Genomic DNA, 23,407 nt, shown 5'->3' with positions numbered 1-23,407 from the left:
GCGTGAGTCACAGCTTGTGAATGTCAGTATCTCTTCTCAGCCTTGGTGGAATCCAGAGGGGAGGAGTTCATGCCCCCGTATCAACCTCCATGTTGCCCTGGAGACAGAGGTGATGTTTCATTTCGCTTCGTGGTGGCCGTAAGCTGCAGGCAGAGCTCCAAGGGTGACTGCAGGGAGCCACCTAAACTGTCCATCTGTTCCGTAAACATAAACTCTGCACATGTTTGGGGAAGTGTTGGGCTTTGTGCTTGTCAATACCATTCGTTCAGCACAGAAGGGGTGGCTCTGGTGCAGTGTGGGAGCACTGCTTACTGAGGAGTGGTGCCACCAGCTAGCAGAATGTCTGCCTTAGGTCTCCCCTCACTATATGGAGAGCAGAGCAGCCCTCTCTCCCCCCTGTGAGAGATGTGGCTTAGATGAGAGTTCTGCAAGAGGTGAGTTGGGTGATTTGTGATTTGCCACAGCCTGCTGTAGCCTGCAATTTACCTTGTCATCTTGAGGAGGATTTTTTTTCTTTCCACTTTTATGCATAGGACATCTTCGTACATTTGAAGAGGAGGAACTGTTGGGCTGCTAACTGCTGTGCCTCTGAGTGGTGGGTTGCTGTCTCATTCCTGCTCCTGAGAGGGGAACATACAAGCATATTGCTCAGCTCCTGTGATGTGCTAGGGAACGAGCTTAACAAAGCCTGTTCATTGCCAGGGCTTACCTCTGGTGTGTTCCCAGGCAGGAAAAAAGGGAATTTAAAGCCACTGTACTTACAAGGAAAAATCCTGGCTGTTGATCTCGCCTTGGAGTTGGTCAGGGTATTGAGGAAATGTGGTCCTTGACTCACAGCTGTGCCATAAAGAATTTGCAGGGAAGGAAAAGCAGACAGCTGCAAGGGAACACTGCTTACTCTGGTGTCAAGATGTTTGCCATCTTCCTATCATAGAGGAAAATGCTCTGCTGCTGCTTTTTACCAAGTGCAAAGTAGTAGTCCAAAGCCTGAGCATATGCCAGTGACATTTGAGATTATATGGTCCCTCTAAACGTGAAAATTGGCTCTGCAGGGAGGGGGGGTGAAAAAGAATTAGGTATCAAACTCCTTTTAAGCTTTCCTGTAACAAGGCTTGTTCGTACAGTGCTGGAATCACCTGAAGGTGTGAGGAAGTAATCCATGGCAGGATTTTTTAGCTGCATCTGAAATGCAGCCGCTGTGTGCTGACACCTGTTAGAGGAACCCCCTTTCATTTTGTTATCCCTCCCTGCTCCAAACAAAGCAGACCATACTGACAGAGACCTGCCAAAGCCCAGCACACCTCTGAGGTGATTATAGCTCTGTTCCCTTTATGAAGCTGCCACCTGCCCTTTGCCTGTAATTTAAGTGAAGCAGCACGGAGTACCTATATGAGCCCAGTTCCCAGCGCTGCTGCTGGCAGCTCTGGCTGATGGCTAGTGGGTTTCTTTAGGGCCTGCTGGAGTGTGCTCTGAGCTTGGGGACTGCTTTTTGCCTCTGCCTTCAGCCTTGGCAAAGGGCCAGCAAGTAATTGCCTTGAGCACAGCCCTCTCCTTCCAGTTATTTATTCACATGCTGATGCTTCCCTGTCAAGTTTGGAGGCTAATCTAAAAACAGTAGCATAAATGGTTCTGGTGGAGTCCTTAAAGCCTGCTGCGTGGAGGGGCAGTGGAAGGGGGAGAAACGTTGTATTTTTGGCTTGGGGGTTGTTTGATTTTTGCTGGAAGAACTTCCTCAGTGCTGCCTCATGCAGTGTGGTTTGGGTGTTTTCAGTATTGCTTCTATAGCAACAGGAAAGAGGCAGCTATGGACTGGGCTCTCAGCTCCAGAAAATGAAAAGTCACTTAATTTGCCCTCGGTTGTGCTTGATATTTGATCTGGCTCTAGTGAAGTGTTTTTAGCTCTAAAAAGGAATAGAACTCCTGAAAGCATTTGATTGCTCCAAATTGGAGACCACTTGAAGATCTGCACCTGTGGGTAGTAGTAAGGACTGATGGTCAGAAGAGACTTCTTGGCCGTTCCTGTGGTACTGCTTTTAGAGAAGTGGGTATTTCCAGGTATGACAGCACTGTTGCCTGAGGTGGCTGTGCTGAGCAGGAGGGGAAGCTCCTGCAGGTAGTGCCAGCAGCTCTCTAGCTGCCATACTGAGGTGAGAGTTGCTGTGGGTGATGTTCCCTTTGCCATCAGCACACAGGGTGCATCTCCCCATTCCTGGTTCTGCAGGTATCTGATCTATTCCTAATGCACTGGGAAGTTGTCACTTGTTGCTGAAAGCGGCACTCAGCTAATCAGCAACGTGTCTGAAGCGATAAGACTGTTACCTTCGTTTCCATTGTCCAACCCTTTCTCAACTGTTGTTAAAACACAGCCTTTGTGCAGCTTAGTCTGAGGCTGGCTGCCTGGGTCAGGGCTGTGTTCTGACTTGGAGGACTTTGGCTTTGTCATTTCCAGCACAGAATGCGCCAACAAGATCAGCCTGGTTAAAGCAAAACAGGTGTTGCACAGCCGTTACATGTAGCCAGCTTTTCTTATGTTCTGCTCTGCTCTTACCTGCAGCCAGGTGTCTCGGGTGCAGGCATGGAAGTGCTAACAGGTAGTTTGAAAATGGGCATTTGACAGCTTTGTATTCTTGCAGAGGTCTTCGGAGGACAGAGCAGGTTGGCGGATGAATCTTGAGATAAGAATCTTTTCCTACTGCTCCTGTTATATCGTGATATCTTTTCTTTGTTTAGTTGCTTTGAGGGACGTTAAGACTCTTTCAGGCTGTGAGACTGTTGGACTTTGTGTCATTGAGAAGCAAGGAACAGTGACATCAACTGCCCATCCTCTCTTCTAAGGAATGCTGGTCGTGTTTTTGCACTTCAAGTCCCAAGCATTCGTTTGTGAGCTAATTTAGATGGCGACCTGCTGTGACCATGCACCTGGGATTGGAAGTAGCTAGAAAATCTGCTGGCTTTTAGTTAGTTGCATTTTCACTGCTGAGATTAGTAGGGAATATCAATGAAAGCACCTCTGCAAAGAGATTGCAGCTGAACTCTGTACGCTTGCCACAGCATGTCCTTAGGTTAGTCTTTGCACCAAGCCTGAACCCCTGTGTAAAAACCACCTGTTTATAGAGTGAAGGCATCATTGTGATCACTGCATTATTTGAAAATGGCTTTGAATTCGTGCACAGAATTGCCTGAGTAGCTTTGTGGGGGCTGGGAGCATTGTAATGAGTGCATTTATTGGCTTGGTCCTAGTACTGGCATGGTGACAGGGAGGGGAGGCTTTGTGCATATTGCATGAAAACACCGAGAACCCGATGGCTTTGCTTCTGAGAGCTGAGCTGAAAATGACAGTGTCATTAATAGGAGGGGATCAGGAGGAAAGCTGATTCTGCACAAACTCTTCTGTTTAGAAATGCGGCTTAATGCTACTGGTAAATTCTCCAGCGCAGACAAAGCCCTGCTTTTGAAAGCAAAGCAAAACACAGTGCCCATGAGCAGAGATGGGAAAACAGAATTTATAATATCAATGGTAGGCTGTAACGAGCATGGTTTGTCATGTCTGTTGGCTAACCCTGACCTGTCTGAATCGCTATTCCTTATCCCAGCAAACTCTCCTTGCTGTGAGCTTTCTGCAAACACATCCCAGCTGCTGATTTCTGGCGCTTCAAGTGCGAAAGAAAAAAGGCGGTTATTGTTTTGTGCCTCAGTTCAATGACTGGTGAAGTGGTTCCTGTGTATAAATAGTGTAGAGTGCTAGGGCATCCTTCTGAATAAAGGAGGCCTTATTAGATACAAGATGATGTTGCTGGACACAGAAGGAGTTCCCATTAATCATGTGCTGGGTGCCGCTCTGTGGGCTGCCTTCCAGCTCCTGCCATGGTCAGTGTTTGGAGGGGGTGATTTTTTCCCCAGGTTATTGAGTGCTGGGAGCAGTGGCTGGGGCTTTCCGAGCTGGGGATGTTTTGCAAGGACTGGAAAGCATTAGCAAGCATTCTTGTTTGTGTTGTAGCAGAACAATTCTGGAGCATGATCACAGTCTTGGGCGTGCTTAATTGTTCTTTCTCCCTCTCCTCTCCTCTCCTCTCCTCTCCTCTCCTCTCCTCTCCTCTCCTCTCCTCTCCTCTCCTCTCCTCTCCTCTCCTCTCCTCTCCTCTCCTCTCCTCTCCTCTCCTCTCCTCTCCTCTCCTCTCCTCTCCTCTCCTCTCCTCTCCTCTCCTCTCCTCTCCTCTCCTCTCCTCTCCTCTCCTCTCCTCTCCTCTCCTCTCCTCTCCTCTCCTCTCCTCTCCTCTCCTCTCCTCTCCTCTCCTCTCCTCTCCTCTCCTCTCCTCTCCTCTCCTCTCCTCTCCTCTCCTCTCCTCTCCCTTTTATCTCTAACAGTGACACAGCAAGCCATCGTCTCTCCCAGGTTTGACTAACCCTCTTGTAGAACACGTTAATACACAAGTATGTGTGTGGTGCTGAATATAAATATCCCTGCTAAGTTTGAAGTTGATCTCACTGCTATTTTTGTTTCGGCAACACCCTTCCTTCTGGAATACAGTCGTGGAAAAAAATCAGAGGGACAGCTAAGTAATCTGAGAGACAGCTCACATTGAAGAGCAGGTGTCTCCCCAGGTGCTTTAGGCACGTAGTTCTTCATTGGATACTGGACTTCTATCCATATTAACGAGAGTTAAGGGTCTACGTCTCTTGAGGGTCTTATGCAAAATTAACCTGCTAAAGCAGAAGAAAGGAGAGAATTTACAAGCGTGCAAAAAAGAAAGAGTGACAAACCTGTACCAGAACCTAGCTTTGTAACATCTGTGGAGATGGTGTCTGGACCCAGAGGGTTTGTTCTCCCAAACTCCCAGGAGGGGATTTTGCTAATCTAAGGCCTTCAGAAAAGTGTTGTTGCAGCAGAGAGGTAGGGCCATGGAGGGTCTACCAAAGGTGACCAAGAGACCTCACTCTTCTTTGAAGGTCAGTGGCTTTCTAGGTTGTTTCCACCTCTGCCAGAGCCACTGTGCAGAGGCCTGTTAGGAAGGGGTGAGGATGTTGCTTTGTGCTCATTTCTCAGCAGCTCCAAGGGGCTGAGGGTGAGCACTCCTGCACTGGGCACTCTGCAGTGAAGGAAGATGATGCCCTGCTCTGAGGAGCGTATCATTGTTCAGACAGCGTGCAGAGAGTAAAGGCTGTTTCCAGGCTGTTCTCTAGGGAATCTTGTTTGATTTCCTCCTCAGGGAGGAGGGTCTTGGACTCAAATCTGTTTTGCGTGTCTCCCCTTTGCCAAGTATAAATGAAAATTCCTGAGAAGAAGCTGCTTTGCCTCACTGGATGCCTGGCTCCTGTTCTGCCTTCTCCACTGCCCCTGAGGCACAAGTACGTTGACTTTCCAGCATGTTCCAGCATGCTGTAATGGAAAACAAAACATTCAGCTTTGCATCCTGGGTCAGCTTTTTCTTTGGAAAGGAGTGTGGGAGCAGCAAGAAGCAGATGTAAAAATGGTACTGCAGCAAGGCTGCTTCAGCAGTGTCAGAGCTTGATCTAGCCTCAGGACCAAGGATGTGTCAGAGCTATTGCTTGCTTTGCCAGTGTCTGCGCTCTGCTTTCCCTCCTCTCCCCAGTTCCTCAGAAAGTTCTCTTGCTTAATTTTCATTTATGATTCTGGGATTTTGGCGTACAACTGTATGGCTCAAGTGTTGGGATTTCCACTGTTTCTCTCAAGAGATTTTCCTGTGGTCTAGAGGCTACAGAGTAATGTGAATTAACGAGTTTCTAGTTCTTGGCAGAGCATTTATGTTCATCCCTGTTCAAAGGGAATGGAAGCGAGGGTAAACCAAGCTGATTATAAGTGAACGTGTGCTGTCTGTACTATGCCAGAAAAAGACCTGCAGGAACCTCCCCTTGAAGATAATAGAAAGTTGAAATGGTTATGAATTGTGTTGAATTTGATCTGATAATAAGAAGTAACCTTTTTCTCTTCCCAGATGGTTTGCAAACACTTCATTATCCCACCTTGGCAAGTCAGGGAATTTTAGTGCTTCCATTTCCCAGAGGGACAGTAGATGGAAGACTTTAAGCCTTAAGCTGTGAAGTAAGTTAGCATCAGGAACTCCTAAACCCTGGAAGATGAGAAAGGATGTGTGCAATGAGTTCTGGCACTGTATGCCCCCCACTTTCCTCTTTCCAGGCAGTTTAGAAGTGCCTACTCATGCCTGGGTTTAAAGCAATGATCCAGTGATCATTTTGAAGCATAACATGGTGTATAGCACCCCACTGTACAGATGGGTCTTCAAGAGCTTGCTCATGGAGCTGTTCCTGGACTGTTCAGACCAGAATGTCACTGTGGTTTGTTCACAGGCTTGACAGAAGCAGTAGCAGCATTTATAAGATGCTGCAGACATAAATGTAAGTGCATTCTGGCAGGTTCGTGCCATCAGGAGGTCTTTGCAGTGCAGTCTGACTCTTCCCCATTAACCAGTGCACGCTTTCCAATTTAATGAAATGCATTCATAGTGTCTTCTGAAACCAGGCACTCTCTACTAAGAAGATGGCTTAATGATAAAGCGTATTACTGCATACTGATCTTTGACATAATTCATGATTCTCTCTTCCTTTCTTTTTCAGCTTTCTGTTTTGCCGAATCCAGCAGAGGACCAGAGCCAGCAAGAAGACTGGGTGGAAGAGAAGCTTTTGAAGAGGGCTGAAGATCTGTGGTGGTTCTGAGGAGTGCTTTGGTAGGGGAAGGTCAGTGTTGGATCTGTTGACCCATGTTGGCTGGTAGTTTGGATAGATAATGAAACTTAGTAGTTTTGTAAATCAGAGCAATTTGCTAAAAGCTTTAGAGCTTCTCTGCTGGGAAGGTTTCATCCAACAGCTTCTTGCTGCTTTCTGAGCTGTGCAAGATGTGCTGGTGACTTGATAAGCAGCCAGAGGCCATTTCTTCAAATAACCCACTGAGGTACGTGAAGCAGTGGTGGTAATATTATTGTTTTTATAGAGGGGGAACTTGAACACGGAGGTCATGTTATCAACAGTTGGAGCTTCGTCTTGCTGGAGAATGAGGTTCTTTAGTCAGTTCACTGGTGCTAAAAAGTTTCTGTCCCACAGCTGCATTGCACGTACCAGGAAAGCGTGTTTGTTCAGTTCCCAGGAGCTGCCTCGAGGTCGGAGTTATCTGGTCCAGCTTTCCAGGCAGCTGTACCTTGCCCCTCACTCCAGCAGCATGCCTGCAGGGTGTTTGAGGTGGCTATATTAGCAGGAGGCCAATAATATTGGACTTAGAGCCCTTTGGGAGCTGCACTTTCCTAGCAACATAGGTGCAGTAGGATTTCCTGCAGCACATCTGTCTTGTGTGCGTTGGCAAAGATTGGCTGCAGGGCTGCATATTGCCTTTGCTTCCTGCTGGGCATTTAGTTACGGGAATGAGTGTGGTATAAGGTGTGAGATGTTCTGTTTTGCCCCAGTTCAGAAAAAATATCTATGAAAGTGACAGCACTGACATTTAGGATACCAATTTTCTTGCTATCATTCATTATTTTTAAGTATTTTTTAAAAACACTTTTGATGGCCTGGGAGCTATTTCATTTGCTTTGGCATTGTTTCTTTACCATCCATCAGGTGCTGCTTTAGGGCAGATTCTGCAGAAAAAGCCTGCAGACCTGGATTTCTTTGCTGTTTAATTAAGTACTGTTACTGTGCAAGTTGAGGCAAATGGACCTGGAGGAGTGTGCTATGACTAAATGAATGTCTAGCCAGCACGAGAGTGTGTGTGTGTGTGTGTGTGTGTGTGTGTGCCTGCCACGTGCTTTCTGAGCTGTGGTGTAGGTGCGTGCCTGTGTATGCCTTTGGCTCTGCCAGTAAAAATACAGTGGTCTGTGTGATGTGATATACCACTGAGATTTCAGGTGCCTCAGTGTCAGTGCAACAAAATGCTGCTTGTGCAGCGCTACTGCTGCTGCCCTGTGCTCAGCATGCAGAACTGGGGCCAAAGTACTCAACTATTGGTGCATTCCTCTTGTCCAGTTTGTCCTAAGGGTTCAAGCTCAGTAAGGATGAGAGCCCGAAACTGGTTGCCTGGAGCTTGTTGTGCTCACAGCTGGCATTCTTTGGGCTGCAAGGCTTCTCACATCCTTACAGCATTGCTAGATCTAGGGTATTTTGAGCCTCCTGCACTGGGAAGGAAGAGCAGCAGCAAGTGATGGGCTAAGGTCCTTGCCCAAGGTCGTGCAGGAAGCCAAATCAGGTGACAGTTGGATTCAAGCTGTTCAGTGTCTAATTTATTGAATTAATCTTCAGACTGTTTCTTCTTTCATGTGCAGCTTCTGTCACACTGAGATTTTTTCCTTGTTTTCTTGTTTCCACCCATCTTTGTGTATTTTATTTCAGAGCGTTATTTGTGAGCATGGTAGGAACCTGCTCTTGATTTCTGGTAAATAAAGGTAAAAGTATCTCTTTTCATTGCATAACTAAGTTTCATTGCCTACATTCTGTGATTACTTTTTAAATTTAGTTTACTGATGAAGCCACTGTCTATTGGGTTGGACCAAATGAACTTCGTTGTGAAAATGTTTTTGGTCTTTCAGCCACTTCTTCAATTAGCAAAACATTTCCTGTTATTGAGCTCATGTCTTATTAATATGGTTTTATGCATCTGTAAATACACCCTTGTGTCATGGCTTGCCATTTTCTGTTCACTGAAGAGCTCATTTATAATTATCTCTGTGATTCAGAACAGACCTTTGCTTCTATGTTTGGAAATAAAACTCAGCCGTGCATTTAAAGTAACGTTGCTTGTTCTTGTCCAGTTTCAAGAGCGTTTCACATTGCTTCTGTGGGTCTGTTATCAGCACTGAAGCCAAGAGACCCTGCCCACATCACAGAACTCTGCACAAGACTCTGAGTTCCCCATCATTCACTACAGTGCTGTGGTACAGATCAGCACCTCTGTGCTTTTTGGGGCCACATGGCTCAGAGCCCAGTGCCATCCTTAGCCTGAGCAGCAGAGCATGGCTTGCCCTAGCTGTAAGGAGAGCATGGTGTGTGAACAGCTCGCTGTGGAGTCAGTGATGGTGCTCCTGCTTAGAAAGGATAGATCATACAGGAGACAGCCCTGATTGCTCTCTGATTCATGGCCTGCCATCCCTGCGTGAATCACTATGCTCTGTAAGCCTGCAGCTGTTCCCTGCCAGCTTACTGGAAGCAGATAGATCCCTCCTCCCAGCAGTGAAGCTGAGCTCTGTGAAAGGCTCTGCTTGCTGTGCTCAGTGGAGCAGGACCTGCTTGTGGAGCCAAATTTCAGGTTCCCTGTCATCTGCCTGCAAGTGCAGTTTGAGCTGTGAGCAGCTGGCCTTGTGTTTCTGAGGTCTCAGATCAGAAGGAGGTACAGGTTGATGACACGTGGAAATAACCATGCTGGCTGTTTTTTTGGAGGGAGAGTTTCTAGAGTCCTTTGGAGCTGAGGGCCCGGCCCAAGGACAGTGAACATTGTTAGCATTCACAGCATCCTCTCAGCAAACTTGTGGTGCAGTTTCCTCTTCATGTGTTCCTGATATAAGCAGGCCTACTTCAGAGCCCAGCACATTAGAGCCTATTTCTGGGGAGCATCTGCCTTGATCTGAGATACCTGTTTTGAGCTGTTCAGGTGTGCATAGCAGTGGGATCTTGCCTGGTTGCTGCCATTCCTGTTCTGTGGCTAAATGAAGCCTCTGGGAGCTGTAAATCTGTCACCTTCCCTGAGTACTGCATTCGCCAGGTAGCTTCTCATTGAGAATTACAAGTCTGTTCAGAGCAGAAGGTGCCACCAGCATCTATTCCTCCCCCTGCCCCAGGCTGCAGTATCGCAGTGTGGTAATTAATCTGAGCATTGCTGGAGTTTCTGATCTTTCCTAAGGATCATGAGTCAAGTCTCCTTGATATATATGCCACCAGCTCGGAGCTGCTCTCTTCTCTAATGAAATACTGTTCTGCTGCCAGCTGTTTTGTCAGATGTTATTCTAAAGGAAAATGTTTTCTTGTGAAAGAAGAGAGGGAACAGGCATGGTGGGACTGGTGGGCATGTTCTCGCCCCTATGCTCCCTGCTAAGCTTTATTAGTTCCTAAAGTGCAGACCTGCCTGAGGTTTTTGAGTGGATCCTAGTGAAGCAAAAGGAAACAATTTCCTGCAAATAAAATATAGTTATGCTGCAGAATTGGCAGCTGCTCCAAGCCTTGGTTCAGGAGTAAACTAAAAGCAGATGTTAGAAATGTAACAGGGAAGAATACACTGACCAACCCATCCTCCTAGCGAGCTGAGGTGCAGCCTGGCTGTGAGTACCCATTGCTTGCAGGTAAGAGATCTTACCAGAGGGTTTATCTACTGGAAGGTGTCTTGCAGTGGGCTTGTCAAGGTAGATGTTGTCTGTACTGCATAGTTGGATTGCAGGTCCTGTTTATCCCTGGAGGAAGCTTGCGAGAGGTGAACCCCTGGAGAGGGAGAGGTAGATGCTGGTAGAAAGCAGTGTTTGCATCATTCCATATTGGCTGGTGTGGAGGGAAGAGGAGGACTTTTTTGATTGAATGCAGCTCTTTGAAGGGGAGAGATGGTGAGGATTCAGTTATACCTCTTCAAACTGCCTCACAGAGCTTCTGCTGACAGTGGAATTACTTTGGAATATAGCACATCTTTAACACTTTGCATGGGGTCTGACCCACAGCAAACTCTGGCTGTTTATGTATCTGCAGTGTTTCATGCTGTCAGACCATTCAAAACCAGCGTTTATGTTGCTTCCTCCTTAATAGCTGTGAGGCAGCTGAATGATGAGAAGGGCTATGAGAAATAAACAGAGTGAGGAAGAGAATTAATTATCCCAACATATTGCTGGGATTCAAAAAGAGGCCGTTTGGATGGATGACAAGTATGCTCCTAGTTACATTTGTAAAGATTAAAAATACATAGAACTTAGAGATCTATTTAAAGCGGTTTTAACAAGCATTGGTGAGCAAAGAAAACTCTCTGGAGACATTATTCTGTAAATGCCAAAGACAGTTTCTGTCATCCCCTTCAGAAGTAACAGCTAGGTGCTGCAGTCAGCCAGATCGTGGGATGTGCTGGGTAACAGGTCTGAGGCTTCATTTATTTCAGTTTAAGTAGGAGGAAGTGAACATGGAACTATACTGAAGTTTCCTTACAGTAATGTTGATTACAGTAAAACCCAACCACTGTTTTGGCTTGGTCACAGTAAGTGCTGTGCTCATGCAGCTGTAGGTCTGATCCCTCTTCTACAAGTATTAATCTTAAGGAAAATGAGCCTCCAGAAGTGACAGCAGAATGAGGAGACAGAAGGATGATGATGGCAGTGCAGGAAGGCCACATGCTGGTACCATCTGCCTCTCTTTCACACCCTGTGAGGTCTTGTGCTGTGTAGGTCACTCAGATGGCTAAGAGAGCTCTTAATATAAGTAAGCACTGTCTGGCATCCCTGAAGCCACTTGAACGGCTTGCTCACTGCATTACCTCAGCAATACCTCAGCAAAAGGCTGGAAGTGTGAGGTCTTTAGTTCTTTGCAGGAGGTGAGTAGCAGTGCTGCCCTTTGGGAAAAGAGGCACAGTGACTGGCTTTTCAAACTTTTTTTTTTTTTTTCTTCCTTTCTCCAGGAATTTGCTGAGCCGGAAAGATGCGTGAATATACTGAGAAGAAAGAAACATGCGGGACTATCTGTCTCAAATACCTGCTTTTCATCTTCAACTTTTTTTTCTGGGTAAGAAGTTTCAGCCTGCTTCAGAGTTTCCTAGATGGCACTGCAGATTTGGTGGCAAAGGCACAAAAGCCTTGGCCTTAGTGAAATCTTCAGTAAAAACCTCTGACATCTGTGGAACCCAGATTTTGTTCCACGGGATGAAATCCCACCCGTTGAACTTGCCAGCCCAAGCTGCAGAAGTTGTAGTTTGATACTAATAGGTCTAATTTCAAAGTATGGAAAATAACTGGATGCCTGAAAACATGCTTCGCTTTCACTTCACCTAGCTAGCATATTCAGGGAGCCTGAGTCCTGGCAGTGGAGGGGGACAACTATAGCAAGGATAACAGATCACTCCTTGCAGCTTGGTCCACAGTAGCACCAAGTAGTGCTTTCCACTGAAAACTTACAGATCCCAAAGGGTCTCTGTCCTACATAGCTTGCACCTCCCCCTGCGTGGTATGCACAGCTTGCCTCCTTAAACCCTACCAGAGTACTGCTCTCCATCCCAATGAGGTCTCTGGGAGTCCTTCCTTTGGTGTGGATTTCTTTAGTTCAGGTTGCAGTGCTGGGGCACCCTCTGATATCTCAGTCCAGTTGCTCTGGAGGTGAGAAGTTCACGTATTGGATATCCCTCATTTGCTTGCCTCTGTTTTTACCCAGCTGGCTGGCGGGGCTGTGATGGCAGTGGGCGCCTGGACCCTGGCTAAGAAGAGTGACTACATCAGCCTGCTCTCTTCTAGCACATATTCAGCAACTGCTTATATTCTGGTGGTGGCAGGGGTGGTTGTGATGGTTACTGGCATCCTTGGCTGCTGTGCCACCTTCAAGGAGCGTCGGAATTTGCTTAGAGTGGTAAGTTTTGCTCTTTTTGAGGGGGATGCTCCTTTTTTATCCCTTGAAGAATGCTGAGAGGGAGGGAAACATCTTGTCTATTGTACACCAACTCTATTAATTTGTCCGAGGGCAAATACCATCAAGTTTTCCAGCTTTTAACAACACTTCTATCTTTGTCACAAGTGACAGGGTCTACTGCATTTCATTTCATCAATCCAAATTTACTACTGCATACCTCAAAAGGACAAAATATAGTTGTAATATATCTGCACTGTGTGAGAGAATGTCTGTTTGAAATTGTTCAAAACCAAATCTTGTGGCTTTTTTTCTTCCTTCTTTACTGCCTGTCCATCTTCTTTTTCTGGAAAATGGAAAGAGAAAATAAAATATGTGAGACATGTAAGAAAATTGGCTTTTAACAACACTAAGTTTGTGTCAAATTAACATGCTTTTTCACAGAATTATCAAAGATAAGAAAATATTAAATGGAAATTTTCTATAGTGGCTAAAAAAAAAATAGTTCTGAAATTAAAGCTATAGAATTTTGATAATCTGCTTTTTTTTACACCCTTCCTTATGTTACTTGCTCTGCTTCCTGCTTACCCACTACACCAAAGTGTGTACTGGCCCTGGGGTTTCTATTCTGCTTCCTCCCTTGCAGATCTCCTTTTCAGTTTGGAGTGTGGCAACATTCTTCAGTAGTGAGCTGCAGTAGTGAGTGCAGTGACTGAAGTAACAATCAGTGGCTCTTTGCCTTCACAGTAACAAGAAATGATGCTGCAGTAGCCCTTCAGTAGCTCCTTCAACTTTGCAAGTCCTTATTCACGCGACCATCGCTTTTCCCTTCTACAGAGGAGCAGAAAGAGAAGCCATGAGCAATGCTGACACTTGTACCACAGCTCTGAAGACCTAGTAATTCCTGTGAGAGGCAGAGTAGGGCTAGGAATGCAGAACTGGAGGAGAGCACAGGGTTTGCTAATGCTTGTTGCTCCCAGTCTGTAACAGTCCATTTTGGCCTCTCTTCACTTACTTTCCATGCCAAAGAGATCTCCCTTTGTCTTTTTGCCTCAGCCAGAAGCTACAGATGAAAATCCGGTGGGGTTTTCTTTGTTATTCTGCCACAGAAAACTAATAATTGTGTCTCGGGAACAAAAGGTCACGCTGTCCTTACACCATGCATCCTTTCAGAATGGCTGGTCGCGACAGACCTATTGTCTCTTCTTGCTTGTGCTCTGCTTTAGTTGCCAGTGAGTAATGTACACAAGAACCATGGCTGTGCTTGCCAGGGCCCAGTGAGCCTGCCTGGGGGCCTCTGCCAGCTCTGAGCTCAGACAGTGACTCGGACAGCTTCACACTCAGTGCCCCAGGGGCTGTGCCAGCCTGTTCCAGTTTCCCTTGGTACCAGAGGCCTGTGGCAATATGAGAGGGAATGTTGTTAGCGGCGCTCCTCTCCCTGGTGCCTCCTTGGTGCTTTTAAAAATCAGCGGGCAACTTTGGCTGCTATTTGTTTGTAAAGCATGATTCTGGTGGTTAGTTTGTTATTCTGTTGAAGTCTCAGGAACCTGTGATTTTGTTTGCTGCTTTTCTACTTAATTACGAGTTCTAAGGGCCCTCGCAGCCATGCTACTTCTTTGTCATTGCCCGTTTACCTTCCTTGTGAACCTCCTTAGCCAGGTGATTCATTGAGGCTCGGGCAGGAGACATGGCATTTCATCTGCTCTGTGACTCTGCAGTATGTCTGCAGCCTGGTTAGTGTGATGCTGCAGAGCAGCCCTGCTGGTGGAGCTCAACCATCAGAGGCAGTAGTGCTCTTAAGACCTGCTCAAACTTCAGCTCAGAGGCTGAAGCTGCTGCCGTGTTCACCAGGGAACCATTTCAGCAGTATTAGGCAAAACCAATGATAAATGGATTAGGCTTGCTCTCTCTTTCCTGTGTGCTGTGCTATGTCCCTGCCAGAGCAGTCAGTGTGTGATACAAAGCTGCCACTGGGGTGTTCTCTCTGCGTCAGGAAGAATCTCGTTAGGATTTATAAACTAGAACAGAACTTCTCCTGTCTCACTTTCAGCTGAATTGCTGAGGTAATTGCTGAGTGTAGCAGAGCACTGGGGAGCAAAAACCTGCATGGCCATCCTTACCCAGCTCCTATATTATACTTCAGTCGAGGTGCACTCTTTCATATACAGAAGTGTGCAAAAGGAGTCTCGGGCTTACCCAAGTTTTTATCAAAGGGCTTTGCTTTCTTAGATGGTGGAAAGATCTCTCCAGATAGTGATTTTTTGTTGTAGGTGGATTGACTCGTTCTTTTGGATTGTTCATAGAAAATATGCTCAGATTTAATGCTCTGCTCAGATACTTGAAACTGAATGAAAGGAATCTGGACCCTCTGTGTCTGAAGGACACACCATGCAATCCTGACTCTTGCTTGAGCCACAGTAGGAATAAATTTTGCTCAGAGCCCACCCAGATTCCACACGTCTCCTGCAGGCCTCTGGGGGATTCCACATTTCTTACTGGTTTCTCAGCTTCTTGGAAAATGAGTAGAGCATGTCCCTGCTGCTCCATGCCAGAGCTGGCATGCTTCTCACTTTCTTTCAAAGGTCTGTTCTAAAAGACCAGGAGCTCCTGGTGAAGAACAAGGAAAGCAGTCCTGTGCTCTGTTTGTCTCCAGAGCAAAAGCTGCCACTCCCCTATGACAGCATGATGTGGTGTAATAGATACTCAAAAAGGGGCCCTGAGGGGGAGATGAAGCCAAGATAAGGATAATGATGCAGACTATCAGCAGAGGCAGGTTGGGTACTTGGGTGGCAGATGCACTGACCTCACTTACAAGGGTTAACAGGGACCTCATGACTCACATTCTCTAAGCTGGATATGTGTTTGTTCGTATCCATGGTAAGCCAGCTTGAGCTGAGTTCTGGTGACACAACTCAGCTCCACCTGAATGCCACTGACATGACGACACTGAGCAGAGAAGAATAAATAAAAGAAGATTTGCAGTTCCTTGGTTGTTCCCAGCATCCTGCCACCCTCCTTCCCCTTCTTCAGCAGAGAGATGATGTCAGGGCAGTAGGGCATAACTAGGTCCCAACAAAAGAAAGCCAGCCTTTGTATCAGAGTACTTCAATCCTTTCTTGCCCCATTTCAACCTTCTGTGAGGGCTGGGACCAGCGTTCAGCTATTCCCTTCTCTGCTGAGTGACTCACTGCCGTGGTATGAATGGGTACCTTGTACAAGAGTATGCAGAGACTTCTGGTGTGGGGCTGGGGAGAGAAAGCCTGAGATTGTGTGCTCAGATTAAAGCCAGGCCTGCAGATAAAACCCGGCTGGCCATCCTTGGCAGCTGCTGTATCCCAGCAGGAGTGAAAAAGGAAACCTGATCTGAATTTGTGTCTGGACTGTTTAATTCCTGTGAAGTAGCTCAGAAATACCTGTGTCTACCAGCCAAGCAGGGTTGTGCAGTGCAGTGAGTAATCTTTGTGTAACAGAAAGCAGTCTTGCTTGTGTCCAGGGCTTCACTGTCCTTCTGTGTGCTGGAAGGAGAGATGGTTTCATGGCTAGCTATGTTTTTAGGGAGCTGTTTACTTAATGTCTTGGGAATGGCCATGTTCTGAGCTTGAGTAAAACAGAAAGTGGGAGATGATGTATTCTGTCCCAAACAGGACAAGTCTTACAGGAACTTTGCACAAGGTCATTGTTATAGATGAAGCTAGTGCCACTTCGGCTTCATCTACAAAAAGATGAAGTTAATAGCAGTTGTAGAACAGCCTAGATCTGTAAAGGAACTGCCTTTTTCTTTTCTTCTAAAATCTGTCACTTCAGTAGTGCACTGCAGATGGTGGTCGAGTCCCACAGAAGTCCCTAGGAATGTAAATCCATGTCTTAAACTTATGTTTAATTGGTCTTCTATGTCCTTGGTCAAATGGGCCTTTGTTGGCTTATTGAATCATTGTTGTAACATACATTTCTCCTTAATAACTTTGTGAAATGCCCTAAACAATGTGAAAGCAAGCAAAAGTTTCAAAATTATTTTGTAGTTATGTCAGAAGCAGATATTTGCTATGATACTGAACATATTCATCAGGTTATCTGGCAACCACTCTCTTCTGTCTAATGATCTTATCTTAGCTGCCTGCACTTTTCCATTCTGTATATCCCTCTGACTGTTTTGGATACTCACACTTGCTTCTGCTTGTCTTCAGTTATCAAGCATGTTTGTTGTTTTGTTTTTGTTTTTTGTTTTTGTTTCTTGACCAGTGGGATTGTTCCCTTTCTATCCTATTGAGGTCCTAATCTCAGCAGTTGCCTTTGAGATCTCCTGCAGAAAACCATCAGCAAAGACAGTGGCATGCATTTTCCTAGCTAGTGATAAACCAGCTCCAAGCTTCTGTTCTAACATCCTATTTTTCCCATTATTTTACAGTATTTCATATTGTTGCTGTGCATCTTTCTCCTGGAGATCATTGCTGGAATCCTGGCCTATATCTACTACCAGCAGGTGAGTGAACAGCAGTCCTACAGATTCAAACCAGGGAGAGAAAACAGCTGATCATCATCCTGTTTCTCTGGTCAGAATTAGATTTGAAGGCTTGGGACTGAGTGTCTGATTGGGATTCATCTTTCTACATGTCTGTGCTCACTTTCTACCCCATACAAAAGACCTTAGGTTATTCACTGCTTTTGGCAAAGCATTAATGGTTACACTTGGGAGGCTGTTCAGCCTTTCTGCTCAGCTCCTTCTTGTGGTTTACCTTTGCAGGCTGCAGAGCCTTCTAGAAGACAACTGTTAAGGCTGTGTAGTACTCCTTAATACCCTTTAAGTCACACTGCAAGCAACTGAAATGACATTAGTGCTACCTAATATATTCAGGCCATAGGAGTGATCCTGTTGCATCTAGCAAGGTAGCTGCCACACTCCTGAACTTGCAAAGATGGTCCAGCTTGATAGGTCCTTTCAGGTCCATGACGTTTTTGAGGTCTTTACTTAACCATCATAGCTGAGGGTAACAGCACAGACTTCCAGCAGCTGCAGTTCTAAGTTGGCACTTCTTGCAGTTGCAGAGGACAGAGGCTTAAATCATCGCTTTGTTTTCAAAGGATATTTAGCCACCAGAACACAAACAGCCTGGGAAATTGCTCTCAAGTCTGGAAATTGATTGGAAAGAGTGAATTAGAATTGTTGTCAAGTGCCCGTCTGAAGAGCAGCTGGATATCCTGTCCCATCTTGTTGGCTTCACTGTTAGGATTCCTTACCACTCCTTTCTATTTTGAGACTTCTGTGCTTTGCATTTCCAGAATGGGCACTGGCAGTTTGTGAGGAGTCAGAGTGTTGTGAGTTCATTTGCTTGGTAGGAACCAAGAGGGGGTCAGTGGAATGAGTGTATATATTAAACTGGGAAAGATCCATCCCAGGAGCATGGCAGAAAGCTAGGATCCATCTGTGCAAAGTCACTAGGTTCATGTATGACAAAGGATGAAAAGGAGCTGATCCTTAGGTAGAGTAAGGGATGACACATTTGCAGCTGTACCCTTCAGTGATTTAAATCACTCAAGGGCACTCTGATGGGTAGCTGCACTTTCCCCTTGCTCTGTGGCTGACAAATACCCCTTGTTTGCTGGTTGCAGGCTGCTTTGCTGTGTTTGCCACTGTTTTTATTTCAGCCCTTGATTTTGGTATCTAAGCCTTGTGTGTCTAAACTCCCTTTCTGTTGTTGTCTTTGTTCCATGCTGCAGTTCTTCCCTGTGAGCCTGCAGGTAACTGCTTTTCTCCCAAGTACTAATTCTGCTAATGGATTCTCCTCTTTATTTGCCTCTGATGCCTTCCAGCTGCTGAACCTTTTGCTTTCTCTTTATTACATTAAGTCCTTTGCACTTTGGTAGAGCTTCCCAGCTCAGGATCTCAAAGTACTTTTCAAATATTTATGAGTGAAGCCTCTTATCAACTCTGTGAGGTAGGTATTGTCCCCACTTAACACAAGGGGTTGGGAATAATAATATATCAAAAGGAAAATAAACTGCAGATTGTATTTTGCCCAGTGCAGCATCTGACCTCTCATTTACTGCTGTACAGAATAAAAGGTGTATAGAGAAGCTATCTCTACAGCTATCTCCACTGATGTGTAAGAGGAATTTAGCTAGATTAAGAGCTTCCATGGAAAGAAATATTTGAATCCAGTCACCTGAACCTACCAGTAGTTTACAATAGGAGCATTTTCAGAAATGATGAACTTACAGAATCAGACTTTATCTCTGTGGTTTTATAAATTTGTCACTGTTACCAAGAAATGCCATAAAGTAATCTTGCAATCACACTCTTCACCCCCTCCTCTGGCATCCTTTTTGCTGTCATTTCAAGAGCTATTCAGACCATATGACCTCAGTCCAGTGTGCTCAGGACTCTGATTTCCTCCTGCTCCTGAACAGACTGATTGTGTTTTAGTATTCTGCCATAGGTTTCAGGGACAGAAGACAGCATGTGGTCTCATGGCATATTCATATTCAAGCAGACACAATTTTGTATTGTGTCTAGGCAACCTCTTATATATGTGAGGTGAGGACCCTTATGGTGATGTGTTGCACAGACTGAAATTTGGCCAAGAATCGCCTCATTCTGGTTACAAAAGTGGAGACATGGTCTTTAATCAGCTGGAAGTAAGCTTGCCTGCTTCCTGGAAGCCAGTCCAGCCTTGGAAGATGACTTGAAGGAAGCTGTAGCTTCCATTTTCTGGCTTTCTTTTCTCTTGGAACAATAGCAGTGAAACTTATGCAGGACTCTGGGTCGCCCTGAGGGGAGGTGAGTTTGCCTTGTGATTTTATCCTGCTTGTCTTTTCTATTCAGCTGAGCACGGAGCTGAAGGAAAACCTGAAGAACACCATGACTCAGAAGTACCGCAAAGAGGGAGAAGAGAGAGTGACCAGTGCAGTGGACAAACTGCAACAGGAGGTGGGTGTTGCTGGTAAAGCGATGGCACAGTACAGGAAGTGATGTGAGCTCTCATCATCTGACATACAGGTTGCTTCTTTTGAGTCAAAGCAGGCTGGGTGGTGTGCAGGATCTTGGCCGTGCTACCAGCGGAATGGCATGGGGTAATCTCTGAATTGGATCCCCAGTAGGATTGAGTAAACAACATCTAAATTGATCCTGGAGTGAACTGGAGTGCCGAGTCACTCTGACAGCTGTTTCTACTTACCACATGAAAGCTTTGGAGAAATTGCTGACATTTTTCATTAAGCTTCTCAGTACCCTAGAGAGCAAGATGTAATGAAAGATCCTGCTGCTACTGCGAGCTGTGTCAGGCTCTGGGGTGGTTCAGGTATGGGCTGTCGCAGTTCTGACAGGCTTTTCCACAGGATGGACCTTTGTGCACAGGCATGGGTCCAGCAGTTTCAAAGCTGCAGCCTGCTATGCACGTAATGCCCTGTTGCCAGGTGCATATGCAATAGTAACTGGTAATTATACCTACCCTGTTAGTGCTCTCTGGTCAGGTGATTAAGAGCCGAGGCAGCTGCAGGTGCACTCTAGCTACAGTCCATCTCAGCAGTAACAAAAGTCATAACTGGTGGAAGATGAATGAAGCTGATAATTAATCACCAGAATTAAAACAGAGCTCACTAATAATTACAGCAGTCAAAAAATATAGGCTAGTGAGATTGCTGGAGTCTCTCGACAAAGGAGAGTGAAGCCCAGAGCTTGATATGGGGAGGCTGGAGGGAGAAGGAAGCTGCAGTGAGAAGGAAGCTGCAGTGTTTGCAGGCTCAGCTTTGTGCTCTGTGTTTGCAGTTCAAGTGCTGTGGGAGCAACAACTACACAGACTGGGCTGACAGCATGTGGATCAAATCTCCAGAGGCCAGTGGACGGAAAGTTCCTGACAGCTGCTGTAAGACAATAACTGACCTGTGTGGCCGAAGGGACCATCCTTCCAATATCTACAAGGAGGTAAAGAACAAAAGGGCTTCAGAGCCTCTTGCCACAAAGTTTACCAAGGAGGTGGGCAGGAAGTGAGGATTTTGGGTTGGTGCTGCAAACTGTTGGCACTTTGTGTCTCTGAGTGTTGAGCCTTCCAGGCTACATTTAAAAAGATTCAGGGAAGAAGGGGAAAAAAAAATAGAGGAGTCAGAGTGTCTGAGCTCCTGCATGTAGGCTGCTATTACAGAGGCATGTATTCGTGGCTGCCAGAGTGATACTATAGCCAACACCCAGTGGGTACGGTATGGGATTAATTTCTGCACAGGAGGGGCCATGGATTAGGCAAGGGTAGCACTTCTTATCTGTCTCAAGGCTGTTCTTGGCATTTGCAGGGAACCTGATATGTAGAAAAGGACTGTAAAAGCAGTAAAGAAGAGAGTTCAGGAACTGAGGAATAAAGCAAGGATATGTTCTGCACCATTTTATTTGCTATAGAGAAAAATAGTAAGTTATATTTGTTAATGCAGAATATGCTGGTGATGAGGGAGTAGGAGATGTTGCTTCTGGCAGGAGACTTGGGTTTGAGCCTTGCATTCCAAGCTTCCTGTTACTGCACTTAGTGAGGAACAAATGGAGATACAGTCAAGCATCAGAACTGACAGACTTGACCTGCAGATGATGAAACAGGATATGGGTCTCCCTAGCAGACAAATTAGGCCAGTTTCAGAGAACTGCAGTTAGGGGTGAAATGAGTTTGGACTGAGCTGGTAGAAAGGCTTGTTTGAAGCAAATTGAATCCCAAAGTAGCTGAGTAAATAGGCAGGTAGCTGTAGAACCATTTATTCATCCTGTTGAATAAAACCGGTAGAATTTCTTGTGCTTTTGTTTTCATACCCTTCAATCCTATGACTTGGCTTTAACTTGCTCACCATGAATCTGTCTGTGAGTTAGCATAGACTGTTTTCTCACCAGTGCAACCTGTGCCTTGGCTGGCTGTACTGAGGCATGGGAGCAGCAGCTGGAGCCTTTTCCTCGTCTCTGCCCCCTGCCAGGTGCAGAGATGAAGTCCAGGCTTTCTGCTCTACTAAAGCTGCACTTTATTATGTCCAGCTGCTTGGCTGGGTTTTGCTCTCCTGAAAGAAAACTTTCCCATAAATCTGTTATTTTCCAAGGGCTGTTGAGGTGTCTTTGAGTGTGGAAACCTGCAAGTGTGTGAGGGCAGAGCTGGCTCGCCCCAGCTTCACTCTGTGCTGTGTGAAGCTGGGTTACTGAGGAAGGTCCTGTGGGCTGCCAAGCACAAGCACAGCGTTAGCTCTAAAGTATAAAAAGATGCCAAAGGCCATGTGGCTCAACACTTAACATTGTTTCTCATGATACAGCATCTAAGTCAGGATTCAGAACAGATTTTAGTGGCTTTGGGGAAGAACCTAGAAGAGGGTCAGATCAGGACATGGGAGCAATTGTTTCACACTGAAGCAGCTGGAGCTTACTCTGAAACCTAATTCGGGCGTGGGAAAAGTGAGGCCTTTGCCATCCCTCCCTGGAGAAGTGCATGCTCACTCGTTCCCTCTGCCTGGGTACATGTAGGTGTCTGTGTTCACTGTAGACTCCTGGGGCTGTAGGGCCCCAGTACCCTTGGGGCACTGTTGCAACCTACACAGCAAATCCCCCTGATGTTACCATGGAAAACCTGCCTCACTAGTTGAAACAGTTTAATTATTTAAAGAGAAGTCTTCCAAAATAAGCAGAGAATTCTCTTACTGTTCTATTTTTGCATTATGGCAACAAAAACACGGGCCTGAAACCAGGATGTTATGCTGCCAGCCAAGGATGCAAGTGAAAGGCAGAGGTAGTCAGTGCCTGGCTTTCCAAGTCCACATTAAAACCCATAAATAACATTGGGAGGAATTTGCTTTCAAACGGCTCCTCTCATGTTAGAGGTCTTGATGCTGCATTTCCTTGGCATTTTGTCCAGAGAGGAGCAAACACCTTCTCCAGGCATGTGCTAAGCAGTGTGGGAGCCCTCCTCCACATACCTCAGAGGAAAATCTGAGAGAAATCCTCTGTAATGTGCTGTGTTCTTTTGTACTTCTTCAGCCACCTTCAGCAATTCCTGAGACGTACAGAAACAGTATGGACTTTGCATAATCTGTATAGCTTTTTCAGCAGTGTTGCAAGGAGAGGATGCTCACGGACGCTGCTTTTTGTAGGGATGCTTTCAGGGATTGCAACTGCTGTCTTAAAGTGAGACACAAGAATTTAAAATGAAGATGACTTTCCCTGTCTCCTCTCTCTTTCCCTGCAGAATGGTTGCATTACCAAGCTGGAAAACTTCATTCAAGAACATCTGAAAATTATTGGCATAGTTGGGATCAGCATTGCTTGTGTGCAGGTATTGTGTGGAATTGTGTGGAATCTTGGGCTTGCTGGGCAGAAGCTCGAGAAACCCAAGAGCTAAGGGATGGAAAAATTAGTATTTCAGGCTTTTCCTTGCCTGGCAAAGAGAAGTTATCAGGTAAGGGAAGGTACTTCAGTGACCTTGGGATCCACTAACTCCAGAGCTAGTGCCTCTTTTATCAGTTTGTAAGATTTCATTTCTGATGAAAGAAAAACACTTTTCTGCTCAGACAGGGTTCTGCAGCAGGGATGTGAGAAATGAGGTGCGGCTATGGCTGCTGGTTTGGCAGCCTGAGAGAGACCTCTGGTGGGGATGTGCCAGGATTGCCCGTGCTGCCAAAGGGCTGGTTTGGAGGAGTTTCCCATCCTGGTTCATCAGTTCATTCCTTTTATATTCAGAGTTTCTGCCCTGGCTCTGTCATACTGAGGAACAGCACTGTGGGTTAGCAAATGTTTCAGGAGAGTCTGAAGAATAAAGGGATAGGATGTGGATGCTCCTACACCGTTATAGGGGGAAAGACAGCCAGAATAATCTTTACTTCCAGATGCAGATATCTCTGGGAGTTGTTCATTTTCCCTTCTGCC

At 45.9% G+C, this 23,407-nt stretch overlaps 1 protein-coding gene across 1 annotated transcript in view; it reads left to right on the top strand.

The window, feature by feature from the left end:
- Positions 1-23,407, top strand: part of CD151 (CD151 molecule (Raph blood group)) — a 31,890-nt gene that overhangs the window by 6,005 nt on the left and 2,478 nt on the right. The window contains exons 2-8 of the mRNA XM_048948565.1: positions 6,595-6,714; positions 11,603-11,706; positions 12,349-12,540; positions 16,943-17,017; positions 19,358-19,462; positions 20,300-20,455; positions 22,731-22,817. Of these exons, the coding sequence (XP_048804522.1) occupies positions 11,623-11,706; positions 12,349-12,540; positions 16,943-17,017; positions 19,358-19,462; positions 20,300-20,455; positions 22,731-22,817 (699 nt within the window). The 5' untranslated portion in view covers positions 6,595-6,714; positions 11,603-11,622. The remainder of the gene's footprint in view (positions 1-6,594; positions 6,715-11,602; positions 11,707-12,348; positions 12,541-16,942; positions 17,018-19,357; positions 19,463-20,299; positions 20,456-22,730; positions 22,818-23,407) is intronic.

The sequence above is a fragment of the Lagopus muta genome, chromosome 6 (genome assembly GCF_023343835.1).
Source record: "Lagopus muta isolate bLagMut1 chromosome 6, bLagMut1 primary, whole genome shotgun sequence".
Taxonomy (NCBI): domain Eukaryota; kingdom Metazoa; phylum Chordata; class Aves; order Galliformes; family Phasianidae; genus Lagopus; species Lagopus muta.
Note: the sequence above shows the minus strand (reverse complement) of the source record. Positions and strands in the feature narration are given on the sequence as shown.